The sequence below is a fragment of the Pseudorasbora parva genome, chromosome 14 (assembly GCF_024679245.1).
Source record: "Pseudorasbora parva isolate DD20220531a chromosome 14, ASM2467924v1, whole genome shotgun sequence".
In the NCBI taxonomy this organism is placed as follows: Eukaryota; Metazoa; Chordata; class Actinopteri; order Cypriniformes; family Gobionidae; genus Pseudorasbora; species Pseudorasbora parva.
The window spans coordinates 31,952,665-31,974,231 of NC_090185.1; the positions used below are offsets into that span (position 1 = coordinate 31,952,665).

Here is a 21,567-nt window from a genome sequence, read left to right on the forward strand (position 1 = left end):
CAATTAATCGGCAACGATAGCTGATTGGTGAAACAATCGGTTATCGTCAAAAATCAATACCCATAGTTTTTCCATTTTGCGTCCATTGCGAGAGCGGCAAGGGTGCAGTCATTACACAGTAGCCTACGAGAGCTCTGAGAAGTGTCTGCTGGCATTATATAGCGTGAGAGTGGCCTCTAGAGGACAAATTAAAAAAGATCACTGTTTACATTAAAGGTCCCATTCTTTGCGTGTTTTCGAAGCTTTGATTATGTTTACAGTGTGCAATATAACATGAGTTCATGTTTCGCGTGTAAAAAAAAACAGTATTTTTCACACAATTTACTCAATTGTTACACAATTGTTCTATGAAGTCCCTCCTTCAGAAACACGTAACGAGTTCTGATTGGGCCAGCGCTTCCTGCGCTGTGATTGGATAGAAGCTTAGCACACTTTGCCCGGAAAGGTCCCGCCTCTTACCATAACGCGCTCAATGTTATTGCAAAAATGTCTATATTGCCTTATCAATTTGAGCCGGAATCAGACCCGGAGAATATCGAAGAGGATCAATTACAACCTGCTCAGATAAGACTTTTGCTGGATATTTCAGAATGGTAAGCTGTCTTTCCAGTAGTTTAAACTGATCATTACAAACACCAACAATCAATGGTGTCTGAATGAATTACTACACTTTTATATCCTAAGTTTTTCGGATTAGTTTCAATAACCATCTAACATTAGTTAACAAAGCTAAACAGTGTTGCACTTTGTGTCATGAGTTACATAAACTGTTAAACGGACCAACTTAAATAATAAAATACACTTACCGGTTGTAGCTCATTAACAACGCCTTCTCCAGACAAAGAGGGAACTGCGTCATCTTTTAAGAATAATCTTTCTGCGAATCCGGCATTAAACTGATTGAGATTGAGGAAGCAGTCCTCAGCAAAATGTGCTGCACACAGTTTCATTGATCTCTACGTACATCGTCCGTGGGAAGGCCAAACAAAGGTGATTTGACTCCGGGATGAAAATAACAGCGTTTCAGTGGCATGGCGACAAACACACTCTACAAAAAAACGCTTCCTATTCTCGACCTGCGAGAGCAAAAGGACAACGCCCCCGAATTTGCGTGTTCTTGTGGGCGGAGGGTTCGTCAACAGACGGTTTTAGTTGCGTCATTAAAGCAGGAAGTGCAGGGGTGTAGTCCAAACCGGCCGTTCGCTGTAGGCTTTGAAAGGGAACTTCTGTTAAATAAAATATCTCGCTTGGCATTGAACTTTGAGCTTTATAATTGTACAGGTATTATTTATGCTCTAACAGCAACATTTCACACTAACTAAAGTTTGAAAGATGGAATCGCAAAGAATGGGACCTTTAACACGTGAGGAAACGTGAGGCTACGCAGCACAGCACGCTGCCCAGAGCACGCTGCCCAGAGCACGCTGACAAAAAAAAAAGGAAAACGGTATGAATACAGAACACTTCAGTACATGATGCCAAATCATTATAAAGTGTTTTTTTTTTTTTGGTGACTAGATGCTTTAGCAGCGATAGAAAAGCAGTATGGATGTACTTTACTTTGTCGTCGAGGCTGAGAGGATGCTAACATTAGCAGTAACATTTACCTCAAGGAGTTAAAGCGATGTAACAACTTACTAAGAAACCAAACTGTATGGTCATGCAAATGACAGAAATATAAACACATCAGAAACGCTTTCGATTTCAATACATATTTTGTTATTTTGATAAGAAAACCGTCAAGTGTTCTAAAAAAGCAAACATTTGGATTTATATGAAATAAGACTTAATATAATACAGTAATCCATTATAATACATTATATCCAATATTCCATTTGTAAGATTAGGTAAGGTTAATAAATGCTGTAGAAGTATTATTCATTGTTAGTTTTATCTGTTAACCTTTTTTTATGCACTATGAACTAACATGAATGATTAAGATATGATTGTATTGCTCAACTATTATTACACGGTGTAAAATGTATATTGAATATTATTCATGTAAGCTAAATAAGTTAATACATTCTTGTTAACAAATGAGACTTGCAGTCTGTTACCTGACATTCACTTACATGTTTCTAGGTTATAGCTAAAGAAACAGTTATTTGTAATATTTTAATGTTTTATTTATTTTCTGTAGATTTTTTTCTGTTAGAACTTATCATGGTAATATATTCATATTTACATATGCAATTTAGAATTGTTATTCATTTGTTATTATTATTACTGTTATTATTTTTATTTTAATCTAGTATTTTTTTAAAAACTACCGGTAGATTAATCGGTTATCGGCAAGCGTGGTCCGACCTAGCTATCGGTATCGGTAAAATCCACTATCGGTCAACCTCTACTGCCATCCATGTGGATGTTACTTTGACACGTACCACCTACCTAAGCATTGTTGCGGACCATGTACACCCTTTCATTGAAACGGTATTCCCTGGTGGCTGTGTCCTCTTTCAGCAGATAATGCTCCTGCCACAAAGCAAAAATGGTTCAGGAATGGTTTGAGGAGCACAACGAGTTTGAGGCGTTGACTTGGCCTCCAAATTCCTCAGATCTCAATCCAACCGAGCATCTGTGGGATGTGCAGAACAAACAAGTCTGATCCCTGGAGGACACACCTAGCAACTTACAGGACTTAAAGGATCTGCTGCTAACATCTTTGTGCCAGATTCCACAGCACACCTTCAGGGGTCTAGTGGAGTCCATGCCTCAACGGGCCTGGGCTGTTTTGGCAAAAGGGAGTATATAGTCATATTATTGACAAGTGATTATTATTGTTGTTGTTGTTGTTGTTGTTTACATTTATTTTCTCATCACAGTCAGATTACATCACATTAAATATATTCATTGTAAACTTGAATCCTCAGCTCCTACATATTTGCGGTGTGTGTCCCAGTTAATACAACAGTGTTAAACAAACCAGACAGCGTTTTCCTAAATAAACTCCTTCTCTCCAGAGGTTTACAGATGCACTCATAATGTCACACCTGAAGCTGGGAGTTTTAGTTAGTAGCTCTCAGATTCATGGTAACACGTTTAGCCTCAGGGACACATCAACATTTACATGAGTGAACGACTACGATAAGATCACCCTACATGTTCAAATTGAAATCAATGAAATGACTGCTGTGAGAATGGCACTCACTCTCCTCTCTTGAGTGAAACATTTCCACGACTTAAAGCTGTTTCTCGAACCACTTACTTCTGAATCACATTTGGACTATTGATGAAATTAAAGTCATTACATCAGAGACTACAGCTCGAGGCATAAAAGCCACAGTCTACCCATGATCCTCTTGTTCCTGTTTCATGTGATAAAGAGCGCAGCGCTGCATGTTAAAACGCTGACACTGTAACTTGTAATGATTCTTGGCTTCTCTGGGAATAGTTATCGCTGCACTGGAAACTACAGGAGCCTGATCCAGGTTAAAATTATAGGTCTATTGTATTTAAAACATTATATTATAGTAATAATTCAAATCTAAACTAAATAGTTTGTTACTTGGGATCAATGAATAAGAAGAAGAAAATGGAGGAGATGAATAAGGATAAAAAGTATTATGATAACAGCAATACATTTGTAAAATAGATGTATTAAATACAATCATAATTACTTTTGAATTAAAGGGTTACTTCAGCGATTAGCAGGTGGCTTTGTATTAGTAGAAACCCTGGAGTATATTCAAATGATTGTGCTTCCCCCCTCATATCCCCCTGAGAAAAGAGATTTATGCAATTTATTTCTGGAAAAATTGTTTGGCCAAAACAAAGGCTAAAGACTACAGCCAGCAGAGGGAGCCATTTCCGCATGTTTTGAAGCCGCGCATGGGGGATGGAGATCACACTCAGAGCTCAGCTCGCAGCTGCAGGCACTCATTTAAACAGCTATGCTGACCAATGTAAGTATTTTAGCTTCTCAAATTAATTTCTATGAAAGTTAAGCTTGCAAAGGCATGAACTGAAACGCGCCAGACTGAACTTGTGTTGTGAATGTATGCCGCGAGTGTAGTCACGATTACCTTAGTTGTCATCATGAGAGCTCATTTATCTCACTCCAGCAGTTAGTGCTCAGTGCTGTGATACTCGCGCGGTGACTCAATCATTATATTGAACAGACACGTTCAGTATTTAAATGTAGTGTCTGTTCTCTAACTCAGTCACAGTAATCCAGTAGCGGTGGCTTTGGGAATGGCCTCACAGGGCAGCGAAGCATTCTGGGAATTGTAGTCTTTCATCCCCATGAGACAAAAATACATTTTCTGTCTTTTCTCAGTCTAGAAGGCACCAAAATCAAAAATAATTTCACATTTCTACTACATTAATGACCCAGTTTAAATACAGATTCATCTTCCCAGCATTTGTTTGACTACAAATAATAAATAACTATTATTAAAGCTAAAAATAAAAAAAAATATATGTACATATATTTAAAATAACCCTGTAAAGTCCCTGTAAACCACATAGACCAACATGTATGTGTGTGTGTGTGTGTGTGTGTGTGTGCGTGCGTGCGTGCGTGCGTGCGTGCGTGCGTGCGTGCGTGTGTGTGTGTGTGTGCGTGTGCGTGCACACAGAGACATTTTTTATTAAATAATGATATTATATTTGTTAATGTAATAATAATTATTATAATTCATATTATTATTAAAATAGATATGCAAATATGTTTATTGTTAATAACAACAACAAATAACATATTATTATTATTATTAGTAGTAGTAGTAGTAGTAGTATTATTAATATTAGTATTAAAATATTTAAATATATACATATTTTAAGATAATAATGATACAATAATTATGATTATAATAATTATAAGTAATTAATTAAAATAAAAATATGAATAATATTATTATTATTATTAATATTATTATTAGTAGTAGCAGTAGTAGTACATACTAATATTATCATACTTTTATTATTATTTAAATGTATAATATATTTGTAACTATAATTATTTTTTCATTAATATAAACTGAATATTCTAATTTACTTGCACACTAATATATACTTTTTTATAAAATAATAATAATAATAATAATAATAATAATAATAATTATTATTATTATTATGATGATGATGATGATGATGACGATGATTATGATGATGATTGTTATTATTATTATTAAATATAAAAATATATTATGTGTATATCTATCTATATCTATCTATATATATCACAAGTAAACCGTTTGGATTTGAAAAGTGTCCGCTATAGTACACAGCATCCGTTGTTGTTAGTTCATGAAAGGGTTGTGTGGGTGATTCATTAAACTGCTGTGCTGGTTTCTCTAGAGTCTTTGTACTTAGATTGGATTGTTCACAGAGATCGGCAATTTTATCATTTCATAACAGCAGAAATCCCCTCAAGTGTCTGAAGTCCACAGCACGCTTTCTTACTAAATCATAGAGCTGCCAGAATACCATCAGTGCATCTACACACATCAGCCCATGGCGGTCAGTCATGCTAGATCAGCGGTCTTCAGCCCTGCTCCTGGGGACACACTGTCCTGCAAAGTTTTTCCATCCTGCTTCAACTCACCCGCCTGTGTATTTTCAACAAGTGATCCTGAAGATCTTGATTAGCTTCACCTGACTTTAATAGCTAAACTCTGCAGGACAATGGGCAGGGGCGTCGGACTGGGGGGATAAAGGGTACCGAGTACCCAGGGCCCAAAGGCAGGTCTAATCCTTAGAAGTCAGTTTTCTATACATACATATACATTAATCAGAGTATGGCTTATTTTGTTTAAGCTTTAAGTGTTTTTTTTATGATAAAAATGCAATACCCCACCCATTGGTATCACTATGGTATTTGGTATGGGGGCCCAGCAAGATGATTTGTACCCAGGGCCCAAAATTTGGTGCTACGCCGCTGACAGTGGGTCCCCAGGTACAGGGCTGAAGACCTCTGGACTAGATGAAATATGAATGAATCTAGATCAATCTTTCGTTGGATTACTAGCTGAAGTTTAGGAAAGTTACAAGACTAACTTAAAGGGTTAATTCACCCCAAAAAAAATTTACTCACCCTCAAGCCATCCTCTTTGTATATGAATTTCTTTTTTTTCAGCCAAACACAATCAGATTTATATTAAATAATATCCTGGCTCTTCCAAGCTTAATAATGGGAGTAACAAGTAACTGATATTTTGAAGCCCTAAAAAGTGCATCCATCCATCATAAAAGTAATCCATACGACTCCAGAGGGTTAATAAAGACCTTCTGAAGCGAAGTGGTGCGTTTTGTGGGGTGGGGGAAATCCATATTTATAACTTTATAAACTATAATCACTGGCTTCCGGTAATGGCCGCACGTGAGTATAGTTCTTCCTTGAATGCTGCTTTTAAATGCTCTGGCGAGGAGATAAACATGGCGGACTGTGTCAGCTCACTCAGGGGTGGAGCTAAGCTAATAGGGCGAAGTCTGTCAGCAGCTGTGGACAGGGCCTAAGCATACACAGATCAGGCATAACATTATAACCGATGAAGTGAATAACACTGATTATCTCTTCATCACGGAACCTGTACGTTTGTGCGATATATTAGGAAGCAAGTGAACATTTTGTCCTCAAAGTTGATGTGTTAGAAGCAGGAAAAATGGGCAAGCGTAAGGATTTGAGCGAGTTTGACAAGGGCCAGATTGTGATGGCTAGACGACTGGGACGGAGCATCTCCAAAACTGCTGTATTGTCACATATATAACCCAAGCTGCATGTAAAAGATAAATATACGGTATAGCTTTAAAAAGAGTGCATATAACTGAATGTAATGTTTGAAATGATGATCGCGCTCCTTTGAGCACAAAACACACACGCACTCGTTCATTCATATTTCTAATTCAAATGATACACACGGCAAGTGACGCGATCGGTCAGGAGACACACAAGAGCCAATGGCATTTCACAATCAAAGCTGACGTAATGACGCAATTGGTCACGAGACACACGACAAGCCAATGCTGTCAAAGCTGACCTGTTGTTTCTTCCGGCGGAAATATTTGAAATGTTTTATTAATCTTTGGCGGATGGACTCGACGTTACTGATCGCTTTTGGGGATTTTCTTCACACAAATCAATAGTTTGGCCTCGGAACACTTGGAGTATTTGTACTTTCTGAATAAATTGTGCCTGCAGTCGTATCTGCCTGTTATCCTGTTTTTTACAATACACAAATGGGTAGGTTTAGGGAAGAGTTTGAGTTACGGTTTCAAAATGTGTCTGAATATGTGTGTGTCCACAAGGTAAATGGATTTATAAACATACTAAATTGTTTTTTTGAAAATGTAAAAATGCAGAATGTTTCTTGTGATGGGTAGGTTTAGGGGCTGTATGTGTGTGTGTGTGTGATGGGTAGGTTTAGGAGCTGTGTGTGTGTGATGGGTAGGTTTAGGAGCTGTGTGTGTGTGATGGGTAGGTTTAGGAGCTGTGTGTGTGTGATGGGTAGGTTTAGGAGCTGTGTGTGTGTGATGGGTAGGTTTAGGAGCTGTGTGTGTGTGATGGGTAGGTTTAGGAGCTGTGTGTGTGTGATGGGTAGGTTTAGGAGCTGTGTGTGTGTGATGGGTAGGTTTAGGAGCTGTGTGTGTGTGATGGGTAGGTTTAGGAGCTGTGTGTGTGTGATGGGTAGGTTTAGGAGCTGTGTGTGTGTGATGGGTAGGTTTAGGGGTAGGGGCAGTGTAGGGGGATAGAATGTAAAGGCGTTGATAAACACGCTAAAAAGCGATTATGCGTCTTGATAGCACGCCAAAATGGCATACGAATTGGCGTGTCATACATGCGCCATTTCATGAGATCAGTTTGTGAAGGGAGAAAAAATATTACCACTTAGCGCCTCCGGTGGACGTTTAACCCAAAAAGTGCAGGTAAACGTACCTGGAGGTACATATTTTGGGTGTTGCAAAAATGTAGGCAGAGTCACGTATTTCCAATGAGCCTGGGTTGCAAGAAATATATGCCAGAACTTTTCAGTTTCTAAGCTATTTTATTGATAAATCACAGAACAGTTTTGACAATGCATTTCTCTGCTACTGAATGGTTTAGTGAGGTACGCGATCTCCGTGTGATGTGCGATCAGCTATGTGTGTGTGTGTGTTGCAATGCATCACTCATTAGTTTAGCGCGATGATTAACTTACCTGTACAATAAGCCTGCATTCTCCCGATCAATTTTGAGCATCCAGATGGTATAATCTCTCGAAGTATGCATTTATTTGTCATTTTTAACTGTTCAAAACAGAGCCTGCTTCAGGAAATTGTTTATCCTGTTGCGCCCTCTATAGGCCAGCGACTAGGCGACATCAAGCTTAAAGTGTCATGGCAGAGCATTAACTACACTAGTGCAACTAGTCGGTGCAACCCCTACTCCACTTACCTAAGCATTTTTGCAGACCATGTTCACCCTTTCATGGAAACGGTATTCCCTGGTGGCTGTGTCCTCTTTCAGCAGGATAATGCTCCTGCCACAAAGCAAAAATGGTTCAGGAATGGTTTGAGGAGCACGAGTTTGAGGTGTCGACTTGGCCTCCAAATTCCCCAGATCTCAATCCAACCGAGCATCTGTGGGATGTGCAGAACAAACAAGTCCGATCCCTGGAGGACACACCTCGCAACATACAGGACTTATAGGATCTGCTGCTAACATCTTGGTGCCAGATACCACAACACACCTTCAGGGGTCTAGTGGAGTCCATGCCTCGACAGGTCAGGGCTGTTTTGGCAGCAAAAGGGGGACCGACATATTAGTTCATAATTTTAAGCCAGATGTGACAAAGCACATTCCTTAACAGCTAATTTGGAGACACTGTTTCAGATTTATGGGGAAACTAACAAAAGCGGAGTGGGTGGATAAAAGTGAATTTTGCATAATAGGTTCCCTTTAAAAACCTTTAAAGGGATTAACCTGTATCAGTATCCCAATCTTACTTGAATATCATCTTGATTGGGCTAATTATGTTTTATTAACCTCAGCACTGATGCAACAGTGACTGAAAAATCCATCAGGCGGTTGCAAGCCGCGGTTTTTGTGTAGGTGCCGAAGAGGAGTCAAAACAGGCAAACTTACACTCGTGTAAACCCCCTTATCTTCAAGTTTATTCAGGAAGGCAGCAGTTTGAGGGCAGAGAGAAAAAAGGCAGAAAAAAACTAGGGCATCAAAAGTCCCGAAGGCTTTGAGCATACATTTTGCATTTATTAATCACAGCGCGCGTGTGGAGAGGAGAGAGAGAGAGATGGAGAGATGGTGACTTTACATAAAATTACGGTTAATAACAACTAATGATTGCGGCTCGGATGAGTAATGTAAAGGGACAAAGGTTGAAACTTCTTGCGGTGTCGTTGTGCACAGCGGCCGCCTTGTGGATGTAGGTTTTTTTTTTTTATCCCAAATCTTTGATTTTGACATTGACTGACAGCTAAAAGTACCTCGCTGGCTCAGACGCAGCTGGGGAAGCTTAGGGAAGACGCGCCAGACACGGGGCAAAGCAGCAATCAGGGAATATTTGCCGAGCCGAAAGAAGGAGAAGGACTATGCTCTTCCTACAGGCTATCCTAAGGAAACGGATACTCAAAGGTACTTTAACTCTTTTAAAGTGTTAATTGCGATCAAAGGCTTTCTTTCATCCCCATCTAATGTTCGATCCAGGCATTGCACTGTGAATAGCCTTCTCGAAACAATGCAGTTCAAGCCGTGAAGTCGACGTTCTCGGTCATTTTCGCTCAGGTCATCAAGTGCGTGTCCGCTCGGGTTTGTTCCAAATGTGATTACGAATTTATGATAATTCAACCCGGCAGTCGCAAATAAGGCATATCCCTGCTGCGGAGGGCTGGGGTTTCTGCGGAGTGGGATGGACACTGGATGCACTCTGGATTAGGATCATTTGAGACGAGTTTACATAACAGGCTCAGTTCCAATCCTCGAATATTCTTTGCATGCATGTACAAATATTTATATTTTATTTGAGAAGGAGAACGCCCGTTTGTTTGATTATTTGCTTTTCTGGGTAGGTTTGTCTTTCTTCTTAGCCACTGGAGTCAGATCTGTGTTTATTGTCACATTCACGCTTCTGTTAGTCTCGTGGGTGAAATGTGCTCAAACGTTTATGAGACGCTGATCACAGCTTTGAAATGTCCATGAGGTTTCAGACGCAGGAGGAATCTGCCACCTGTTGGTGAGGCGATCGAACGGACACGCTTGTGAAGTCCTCGTGTGTGTCATGTCTTCACCAGTCTTTCTTGATAGCATGAAGAGGGTGTTTGTTTATGTGGTTTTGTTTTGTTTTATTTTGTGTTTATTTTTTTGTTTTTTAATTTGCTTATTTTGATGCTTTGTGTTTTTTATTTTATGGTAATTTTTTATGTTGTTTTGTGTCTTTTATTTTATTTTGTGTTTATTTTTATGTTTTGTGTTTTTTTTATTTGTGTTTATTTTTTGTTGTTTTGTTTTGTGATTTTTTATTGTGTTTATTTATGTTGTTTTGTATTTTTATTTTGTGTTTATTTTTATGTTGTATTGTTTTCTATCTTATTTTGTGTTTATTTTTGTTTTGTATTTTTTTATTTGTGTTTATTTTTATGTTGTTTTGTGGTTTTATTTTGTTTGTGGTTTTTTTGTTTGTTTATTTTATGTTTTATGTTTTGTTTGTTTTTATGTTGTTTTGTTTTTGTTTTTTATTTTATTTTGTGTTTATTTTAATTTTTTGATTTTTGATTTTCTTTCACAGTTGTAAAACCAAACAAACTTGTTTTTGTGCAAGGCTTGTGTGTGTGTGTGAGTGTGTGTGTGTGTGTGTGTGTGTGTGTGTGTGTGTGTGTGTGTGTGTGTGTGTGTGTGTGTGTGTGTGTGTGTGTGTGTGTGTGTGTGTGTGTGGCCTGGTAAACCCTACGTTTCTGGGACAAAAAATCCCTACAAAGATGGCAATATCCGAAATTTCCGAAATGTTTTGGTTCCCATGAGGAAAAAATCTTATAAATCATACTAAGTGATGTTTTTTGAAAATATTCTTTAGTTTTTTAGGGATAGCGGTGTAGGGGGATAGAATATGCAGTTTATACAGTATAAAAACCATTATGCCTATAAAAAGTCCCCATAAAACATGAAAACACAATGTGTGCGTGCGTGCGTGTGTGTGTGTGTGTGTGTGTGTGTGTTTGTTTTTGTGATTTTTGAGGACACAAATTTGTATAATGACACAGGTATTACACTGGTATTACAACGTAAAATGAAATTTCTAATCTGAAATATCTAAACAACGTTTTATTAAAAATGTAAACATGCAGAATGTTTCCTGTGATGGGTAGGTTTAGGGGCAGTGGATAGAATGTACAATTTGTACAGTATGAAAACCATTATGCTTATGAAATGTCATTATACTTAGATAGCAAAACAAACGTGTGTGTGTGTGTGTGTGTGTGTGTGTGTGTGTGTGTGTGTGTGTGTGTGTGTGTGTGTGTGTGTGTGTGTGTGTGTGTGCACGCTTAATGTTAGTATATGGCACCTAAATAAAAAGTCTTTCAGTGCAATATTCTGTAAAATATGGCACTTAAAACATTTCCAGTGAAATATTATGACAATATTGCCTCATTGTTATCACCTGTGTTCAGGCAGTTGACGAGGACAACCAACAGACTGTTTCATAATCCTAAAATTACTTTGACCTGTTTATGAAGACAATGTCTGTCATGATTAGTGTTGTTTTACCATCACTTGTGGAGTACAATACAGAGAATCTTTCTTTCTGCAACCATTTCTGTGACATTGTCTTAAGTTTAGCGAATACTATACGATACTAACAATATGTTTCAGTGCACACTTGTGTTTAGAGAGAAACTGCATCTTGGCTCAGTCTGGGGGGTGTGTGTGTGTGTGTGTGTGTGTGTGTGTGTGTGTGTGTGTGTGTGTGTGTGTGTGTGTGTGTGTGTGTGTGTGTGTGTGTGTGTGTGAGAGACACTATAAAGGAGAGCGATACGCTCTGCTTTTATCTTCCACATTCACAAACTCCAGATGTCTCCCATTCTCCACACATATTCGCTCTGTTATGGAGCGGCTCCCATTTGCACAGATATGTGACGGCACCTGCTCTTGTCACGTAGCTGCGAGAGGTCAGGTTCACGCGCTGTTCAGTTTACGATAGATGTTCACGCTCTTTCCCTAAGAGCAATAATGAACTCCTGTTTGTGAGTCAGGTGCGCGTGCATTTGTTTCGGAAGTCCAAGAACTGTCACAAGCGGCATGGATAAGATTAATTAGAAAATGCACAGGGCTGCACTACTGTAGATATACTGCTGCCTCGGAGTATAAATCTCCTGTCATGGAGTATTTCATTTGGGAATACAGTGCTCTGTGCTTAATGCCCATCAGCTACACTTTGTATGCATATATCTTTCCTTTTCATCCAAGATGCTGAGGTAGCATCTCTCGTTTGCTCTCTTTCTCGCTTTGACGCCGCTTTCAAAATGAAAAGAGTGTGGATAATACTTGGAAAACTGATTTGTTTCCTTGGTTTTGTCATTAAAACCGGCCCCCAAGATGTTTGATTTTAATTAGTTAATGTTTTATTCTAGGAGTTTGCTGGGAACAAAAGCAGTTTACACACTTTAACACTCTTCTGTCTGCGCCTTAAAGCTAGAAAAACCTGTTTAGCATGGCAAGAATTTTGCATGGCTATCCCATCTCTCCCAAAGGGATTCTATTGAATATTAAATATGTAATATGATAATTAATGACAAAATATGACGGATAATATATTGTCACATATATAACCCAAGCTGCATGTAAAAGATAAATATACGGTATAGCTTTAAAAAGAGTGCATGTAACTGAATGTAATGTTTTCAGACACTTAATTGCATATTAATTGCATTTAAATGAAAATGTGTTATAGTTTAAAAGAAGAAATCAAGAGGGAGCAGGTGGGAGAGATCAGACAAAGACCCAAAATAACAAAACACCCATTGTTATTTTGGGCATGCGCTCGTGTCTCTATCTGATCCCTTCCCCTTGTTATCTGATTAGTGTTTGATTTCTCCCACCTGTTCCCTCTTGATTTCTTCCCTTTATAGGCTCCTTGTTTGTTAGGCTTTGTCCGTTATCTCATCCTTCTCTCATAATAAGCTGATGTCCACACTCCAGTCCAGTAGGTTGCGGTAATGCATCTTTAAGTTTGTTGGTTTGCCAGCCACCAATAAAAATCAGAAGAAGAAGTAGGCTTTGTCGGATCGTTGTTGTGTCTACGTCTCTCGGGTTTCCCAGTGATTCCCTTGGGTATGTTTTGGATTTGTATTTGTCATTTTGATTATATGTTCTGCACCCTCGTGGGTTTTGTTTTGTGTTTATGTTTTATTTTTGTTATAAAATCACACTCTCCTGCTTATGAGTTCTCACTCCAGTTTTTTACATAAGTTCACGTAACAGGAGTGAGAACTCATAAGCAGGAGAGTCCATTACTTAGAGATCATTTCATTTGTACACTGTAGCTAGGGATAACCTGCAATATTAAAAAGCTATTTATACCTAATAGTTGTATTTTTGTTGGTGTAACATGATGCATTTAGGTTGACTCACTAATGTTAAACGTTTTATTTGAATAAAATCAATTCATTTACATGTTACCATGACTTATAAGTGCATGAAGCAGGTTTTTAGGTTACCTTTTTTTCAGTGTACAGATGCCTGAAGGGAACTATATCGCCCCCTTGAGAACGGAGATTTGTTACGCCACAGTAATGTAAAAACACACTGGCAGCCGAGCATTTTTATTTGCGTTGGTTTAATCCTATCAAAGATGAATCAGGCAGTGTAAATAATTGTCTCACAGCCTGCATGTGGTGTGAATTAACCTGACATGGCCCTGTGTTTGGTTATATATGCTAGGATTATTTAAGTAATTAATTTATTAGTCCTCAAATTATGCTCTTTGGTGAAAAAAGAACATTTGCAAAACAGCAGATTTGCTAATAAAAATGAATTTGTCTGTAGTAAGCACTGCCTTTGATCCTGAAAGCTGTAGGTTGTAGTCATTTAAAACCACTTCTATTGTAGAAAAGAGACACGCTCAAGGTTTAAATTGCACATTAAAAAATGTTAAATTGGAGGAAAAAGTATTGATCTGTTTATACAAGACAACATTTTCTGATATACTTTGTTAGTAAAATGTCCTCGGGTGTTTTGAAATTGAGTGACAGATTGATGAATTATTATGTTTTAGATGCTGTGTTATAATTTTCATATTTAGGACTTAGGGTGTTGTGTACAAGTGCAAGTTCTCCAGACTAGCATAACATTTACAACTTTTAAAAGCATGACAGTGCATTCATGATATACTTTTTTTTTTTTTATTAGTATACACTTATACCTGACTTTAGACAATAGACTGCAAATGGGTGTTTACAGGGCAATAAAATGTTTTATTAGCATCTTATCAGCCTTCTATAGAAACTCACCTGACATGGTCTTACAAAATGCTTCATAAAATATATAGTTATAGAGATGAAATCATCAGATTGGATATGAGGCCTGATCAGATTTGCGGCTTCAGTTTCATTGTGTTTCTAAGGTTCTGTAAAACAGACGCAGATCATCTTTTTATACATTTAAAATTATATTCTTAATATTTGTTTCTTTTTAAATGTATGTTTGAGCTTATAGTCGACTCTGGACCACAAAACCAGTCATAAGTCGCACGGGTGTATTTGTGGTAATACATTGCATGGGCCAAAAAAACAATAGGATATTAAATAAAGATCATGTTTCATGAAGATATTTTGTAAATTTCCTACCTTAAATACATTTTAAAAAAATGTCCTATTAGTAGTACTAATATGTATCGCTACACTGTCAATTTTTTTTGTTGGTTTAACTTAAAAAAGTAAGTAACCTGGTTGCCTTAACATTTTGAGTTTATTGAAATTAAAAATTTGAGTTGATACAATGAAGGAAATTTGCTTAATAAGTAGTGTAACAGGGATCCACTGAAGGCGAGGTTGATGAACCCAAGTGCAGTTTATTTAACAAAATTCCAAACATAAACAAAAGACTTGGCAAAACAAAATAAAACTTTACTTGACTATACGAAACACTCACCAACAGTGCGTTACAACAGCAACAATAACTGACAAAGACTATGGCAAACATGAGGGCTTAAATACACAAGGGCTAGTGACAAAACGAGGGGCACCTGTGAACAATGATTAACCAATAAAAACAAGACACAGGAATACGAGGCAGGAACACATGAGGGCATGGAATCACATGACAAAACCAGGAAGTGCATGACAACATTACAGTGAACATGAAGACCTAAAACATGAAACATGAACCTACACCAAAACACCTTGTGACAGATCCCCCCCTCTATGGGCGGCCCCTGACGACCATACATAAACGGTTCATGGCGGTTCAGGCAGTTCAAGGGGCCATGGCGGTTCAGGCAGTTCAAGGGGCCATGGCGGTTCAGGCAGTTCAAGGGGCCATGGCGGTTCAGGCAGTTCAAGGGGCCATGGCGGTTCAGGCAGTTCAAGGGGCCATGGCGGTTCAGGCAGTTCAAGGGGCCATGGCGGTTCAGGCAGTTCAAGGGGCCATGGCGGTTCAGGCAGTTCAAGGGGCCATGGCGGTTCAGGCAGTTCAAGGGGCCATGGTGGTGTGGCCTCGATGTGCCCCTTGCCCCCCCAAAAAAATTTCTTGGGGGAAGCTACGGGCTCGTGGGCTGAAGCCTGGACTGGGGCTGGAGCCGGAGCGGGCTCAAGGGCTGGAGCCTGGACGTGGGCTGGAGCTGGAGCGGGCTCGTGGGCTGGAGCCTGGACTGGGGCTGGAGCCGGAGCGGGCTCGTGGGCTGGAGCCTGGACTGGGGCTGGAGCCGGAGCGGGCTCGTGGGCTGGAGCCTGGACTGGGGCTGGAGCCGGAGCGGGCTCGTGGGCTGGAGCCTGGACTGGGGCTGGAGCCGGAGCGGGCTCGTGGGCTGGAGCCTGGACTGGGGCTGGAGCCGGAGCGGACTCGTGGGCTGGAGCCTGGACTGGGGCTGGAGCCGGAGCGGGCTCAAGGGCTGGAGCCTGGACTGGGGCTGGAGCCGGAGCGGGCTCATGGGCTGGAGCTGGAGCGGGTTCATGGGCTGGAGCCTGGACTGGGGCTGGAGCATGGACTTGGGCTGGAGCATGGACGTGACTTGGATCGGGACTGTGGGATTCCTCCTCCACAGTTTCCACAGTCATAGAGGAACCATTCAGGAATAAAATAAAATCCATAAACTGGAAAAGGGTACAGGGATTCTCAACTGAAGGCATGAGTTCTGCGAGGTCTGCATCCAAACCCAAACAAAAACACTTCTTCAAATAGATCTCGTCCCATGGCAAATCGTCAATAAAATATAAAAAGTCCTGCACATAGTCCTCTAGGGGACGAGTCCCCTGGCGTAAGCCAGGCAGGCCAACTGCTGGGTTCATTTTGAAGGTCAGTTATTCTGTAACACGGGGATCCACTGAAGGCGAGGTTGATGAACCCAAGTGCAGTTTATTTAACAAAATTCCAAACATAAACAAAAGACTTGGCAAAACAAAATAAAACTTTACTAGACTTGACTTAGACTTGACTTAGACTTAGACTTGACTATACGAAACACTCACCAACAGTGCGTTACAACATCAACAATAACTGACAAAGACTATGGCAAACATGAGGGCTTAAATACACAAGGGCTAGTGACAAAACGAGGGACACCTGTGAACAATGATTAACCAATAAACCAATGAAAACAAGACACAGGAACACGAGGCAGGAACACATGAGGGCATGGAATCACATGACAAAAGATCACATGACAAAACCAGGAAGTGCATGACAACATGACAGTAGGTGTTTCTCAATGTCAAGGATGCTTCCTTGGAAGGACTGATCCTTCCAAGTCACTTCCTTCAGAGGCTAGGCGAGGCTCCTCATTAGGATTCGAAGAACACGCAAATGGAACAGGCTAGCAAGTGCACGTCATTGCGTCATTACGTCAGTGAAAAGGTCCGTTGGCCATCAATAACATTATGTGTAACGTTATTTGTATATATTTTTATATCAATACAGTAGTAATTTGTACTGGCATTTAAACGTTAAACTTTACGTATATTTACTACGGTTATAACAAATGTTTGGTAACGTAAATAAAAGCATTGTGGCAATCAGCGAGGTGAGGGACTGTGAGAGCCGGCTGATGGAGTGATAATGAGCGGCAGCTGATCGCCGCCACACCGGTCTCGGCTCACGGCAAAGTGATTGGAGTATAAATGTGGAGCGTGGAAGACGAGAGAGGACTAGGCCTGGAGTTTATGTTATGTTTATGTTTTATTATGTGTGTGCGGGCAGTCGCCCGTGAGGGTTTTCCCCGTGTTACTTTCGTTTTGTTTATTATTTATAATAAAGTTGTTGAACGTTCGCCGGTTCCCGCCTCCTTCCTTCCCATCTACAAACTCCGATACAAGCATATTTGCCCCGTTCACGCTCCGACTCCGGGAACGTCAGAAGATAGCGAAGCTGCGCGCATAGGATTGTGGGTGATTTGAGAACGCGAAGTGCGCGAAGGCTACTCATATGCGTCCTTTTCTGTATATGACATATTTTTCGAACGAAGGACTCAGTCCTTGGTTGAAATTCGAGGATCCTCGACATTGGAACAGTCCTTCGTCGGATGTCGATGACGTGGCATCCTTAGAATTCTGGCTTCCGAGGATCCTTCCTTGACATTGAGAAACGCCTAGTGAACATGAAGACCTAAAACATGAAACATGAACCTACACCAAAACATCTTGTGACAAGTAGAAACTCAAAATATTTTTGTATCTGAACCACATAATTTTTTTTGATAAATCATCTATTTGGCATGTTTCACTGCGTCATCAAAAATAAAACACACACAATTACCCAATATGCTTACAAAATCTTTTAATTATATTTTAATAAAGGTTGTCGAATCTTTCATTGTATTAACTCAAAATTTTAATTTCAGTGAACTCAACATTTTAAGGCAACCAGGTAACTTTTTTTCCAAATAATTTTTTACAGTGTAAGGGCTTCATTTGGACAAATTTAAAGTGGTTTTCTCAATATTTAGATTATTTTGCACCCTCAGATTCCAGATTTTTCAAATAGTTGAATCTCAGCCAGATATCCAATTCTAACAAACCTCACATCAATGGAAAGCTTATTTACAGCTTTCAGGTGATGTATAAATCTTAATTTCAGAAAGGTTTCGTGGTCCAGGGTCACGTATATCTCCACATTAATTAACCGTCAGAGTAATTCTGAGTCTTGAACTATAAACTCTCAAGTGTCAGCGCTCTAAATAGATGTTGTTTATGTGTGTATTCAGAAGGTCATATGAGCAACAACCTTTTATTTTGGGTATGTCATTCATGCCCCATTTGGCAAAATGGAGGGTGTGCAGTAAGGGTTAAGCACACCGTATTTTTGTTTGTTTTTGTTCATTTGGATGTGAATGTTTTAAGAATACACATAGCGTATGCACTAAAGTATGCGTGTGAATATGCTCCTCGTCCCTCATGTGGAAGGCTTCGTCTTCCAAACCTCAGCTGCTCTGATGTGAAGCTTTAAAACGGCAGATTTCATGAGCTTGCATCTGAAGTCTTTCCCTCACCCCGTGTGATCGTGGTCAAGCACTCCAAAAGGAATAGCAAATGTCTGGAAGCAATGCGCATCCTTTTAACTGAAGGTGAGAACATGGACCTTTAAAACACAAAGTAGTGAAGGTTTCACTGTAGAATAACACGCGGATACATCGCTGAGCTTTTTCTTTGTTCGATATTGGGGCTGTTTAGGACATGACACTTCTGAGCAAACAAATTAGGACAGAACAAATGAAACAGCTCCGATTTGGAAATTGATTTGTCTATTTGCTGAACAGAATCCTATAGATCGGAGTGACTGGGATGAATCAAAATCCCTAATGGTATTCAGAGTTCGCAGCAGGTCCTTGAAGCATTACAGGTGTTATACCACCCTCTTTTTTTACCTAATGAATACAGCTGGGAATTGACCAAGCTAGTGCCGATATGTTGCATTGTGGTGTCACACCCACAGACATTCTCCCAATTAAGAGACTGAAATACCTTCAATAGCACATAGTATGCTGTCAGGAGTTAAACCAAATTAGCTCACATCAGTGACATTTAGTTTCGTGGTTTCTTTTTTTCCTCCCCCAAACGTGTGCGGCACACAGATGCGAGAGTTAGAAACAATGGAGTCAATTGTTCAAATAATTTATAAACATGCTTCATTAACTGATAATAATGCAAATGATTCCTTTTGGCCACAGTGTTAAATTCCTGTAATTAACAGCTGTTATATATAGCAGTTGTAGCTCCACTCTTCTCTGCACTGCTAATTAATTTTTGCCCGATTCCACAGGAGATTAATTAAAATTTTATTGGTGATCGTTCTTGCATGCTGGAAGAGCCGCATCGATGTAAGAACCTTCTATGAACTCCACGAGTTTCAAGAATCGAATGTGAGTTTCAGAGGAATGCAGCGACGAACAACTGCTGGAAAGACTTTCTTAATGGGAGAGTTCGCCTCAAAAACAAAAATTCTGTCATTTACATTTCATTTGTACCTTCTTCAGTGGAACATAAAAAAGATATTTTGAGGAATGTCTGTTTCTCTCTCTCTCTCTCTCTCTCTCTCTCTCTCTCTCTTTCTCTCTCTCTCTCTCTCTCTCTCTCTCTCTCTCTCTCTCTCTCTCTCTCTCTCTCTCTCTCTCTCTCTCTCTCTCTGCACTGGTCATATGCGTGATCACAAGATTTTGAAATCTCTTCCAGATTTTAGGTTCTCTTAATATTACTTTAAGGAATAGTTCGCACAAACATGTAAAGTATCCCATAATTTGCTCTCACCTAAGCTTACATAGCATCTTACTTCATACGTCGGGTCAAAGGTCACCCTTCCGCCAGACTCTCTCATGAGCACGCGTAAGGTTGTTGCTGGAAGCCAGTGATTATAGTTTATAAAGTTTTAAATATGGATTCTTACAAAAATCCATCGCTTTGCTTCAGAAGGCATTTATTAACCCACTGGAGTCATATGGATTGTTTTTACGATGGATGGATGTGCTTGTGTGCTATTCACTCCCATTATAATGCTGGAATATTATTTAAAGGGGCCCTATTCATGATTTGTTGAATATTCCCTTTCATCCAGTGTGTAATATTGCTGTTTGTGAATGTAAACCTTCTGCAAATTTGTGAAGTCGAAAGTCAAAGTTATTGTATCCCAAAAGAAAGAATCATCCCTGAACTGCCTAAATGAGCCGTTTGAATCTCACTGCATGATGGTTCTACATTACTACAAAATAGATTTGCATAATAGCCCCATGTTGTACATTGTCCACTCTCGAAAAACTAGACCGGTCTTCAAATTTAATTTTACTGATGACTGCTTCTCAAATCTTTGAGTTTAACGTGGGTTTCGCAAAATGCTCGCTCTTTAAAAGATGGGTCAGTACTTATAATGTACTAAATAGTTGTTGATGTATATATTCTTTTTGTATTTCATTAAAATACATTTTCGTGTTTTATATTGTACAAGTTTCCATCCAACTCACATTCTTAACTCACAGTCTTACTGAAATACTTCTGCTCATCAGTTGTGGGTCACTATTACCTAAAACTGTCTATTAATGCAGATTGTCTGTCATTCTTACTACTTTGAGTAAAGATAAAGGATGGAGGATAAAGATTTGTTTTCTAAACTTTGATAATCAACCAATCACATGGCAGTTGCTTCAATGCGTTTAGGGGTGCGGTCCTGGTCAAGACAATCTCCTGAACTCCAAACTGAATGTCAGAATGGGAAAGAAAGGTGATTTAAGCAATTTTGAGCGTGGCATGGTTGTTGGTGTCAGACGGGCCGGTCTGAGTATTTCACAATCTGCTCAGTTACTGGGATTTTCACACACAACCATTTAAAAGATTTTCACACAAAGAATGGTGTGAAAAGGGAAAAAAATCCAGTATGCAGCAGTTCTGTGGGCGAAAATGCCTTGTTGATGCTAGAGGTCAGAGGAGAATAGGTCGATTGATTCAAGCTGATAGAAGAGCAACTTTGACTGAAATAACTACTTGTTATAACCGAGGTATGCAGTAAAGCATTTGTGAAGCCACAACATGCACAACCTTGAGAAGGATGGGCTACAACAGCAGAAGACCCCACTAGGTACCACTCATCTCCACTACAAATAGGAAAAAGAGGCTACAATTTGCATAAGCTCACCAAAATTGGACAGTTAAAGACTAAAAATGTTGCCTAGTCTGATGAGTCTCGATTTCTGTTGAGACATTCAGATGGTAGAGTCAGAATTTGGCGTAAACAGAATGAGAACATGGATCCATCATGCCTTGTTACCACTGTGCAGGCAGGTGGTGGTGGTGTAATGGTGTGGGGGATGTTTTCTTGGCACACTTTAGGCCCCTTAGTGCCAATTGGGCATCGTTTAAATGCCACGGCCTACCTGATCATTGTTTCTGACCATGTCCATCCCTTTATGACCACCATGTACCCATCCTCTGATGGTTACTTCC

The 21,567-nt window shown here is 39.6% G+C and overlaps 1 protein-coding gene across 7 annotated transcripts in view; it reads left to right on the top strand.

The window, feature by feature from the left end:
- The window catches only part of grip2b (glutamate receptor interacting protein 2b), a 298,092-nt gene that overhangs the window by 154,599 nt on the left and 121,926 nt on the right, over positions 1-21,567 (top strand). The window contains exon 1 of one of the 7 annotated variants that reach the window (XM_067416285.1): positions 9,319-9,571. The exons of the other annotated variants lie outside the window; for them this stretch is intronic. Coding sequence (XP_067272386.1) covers positions 9,529-9,571 — 43 coding nt within the window. The 5' untranslated portion in view covers positions 9,319-9,528. Of the gene's footprint in view, positions 1-9,318; positions 9,572-21,567 lie in introns of those variants that run through there. 7 annotated transcript variants of the gene reach the window in all.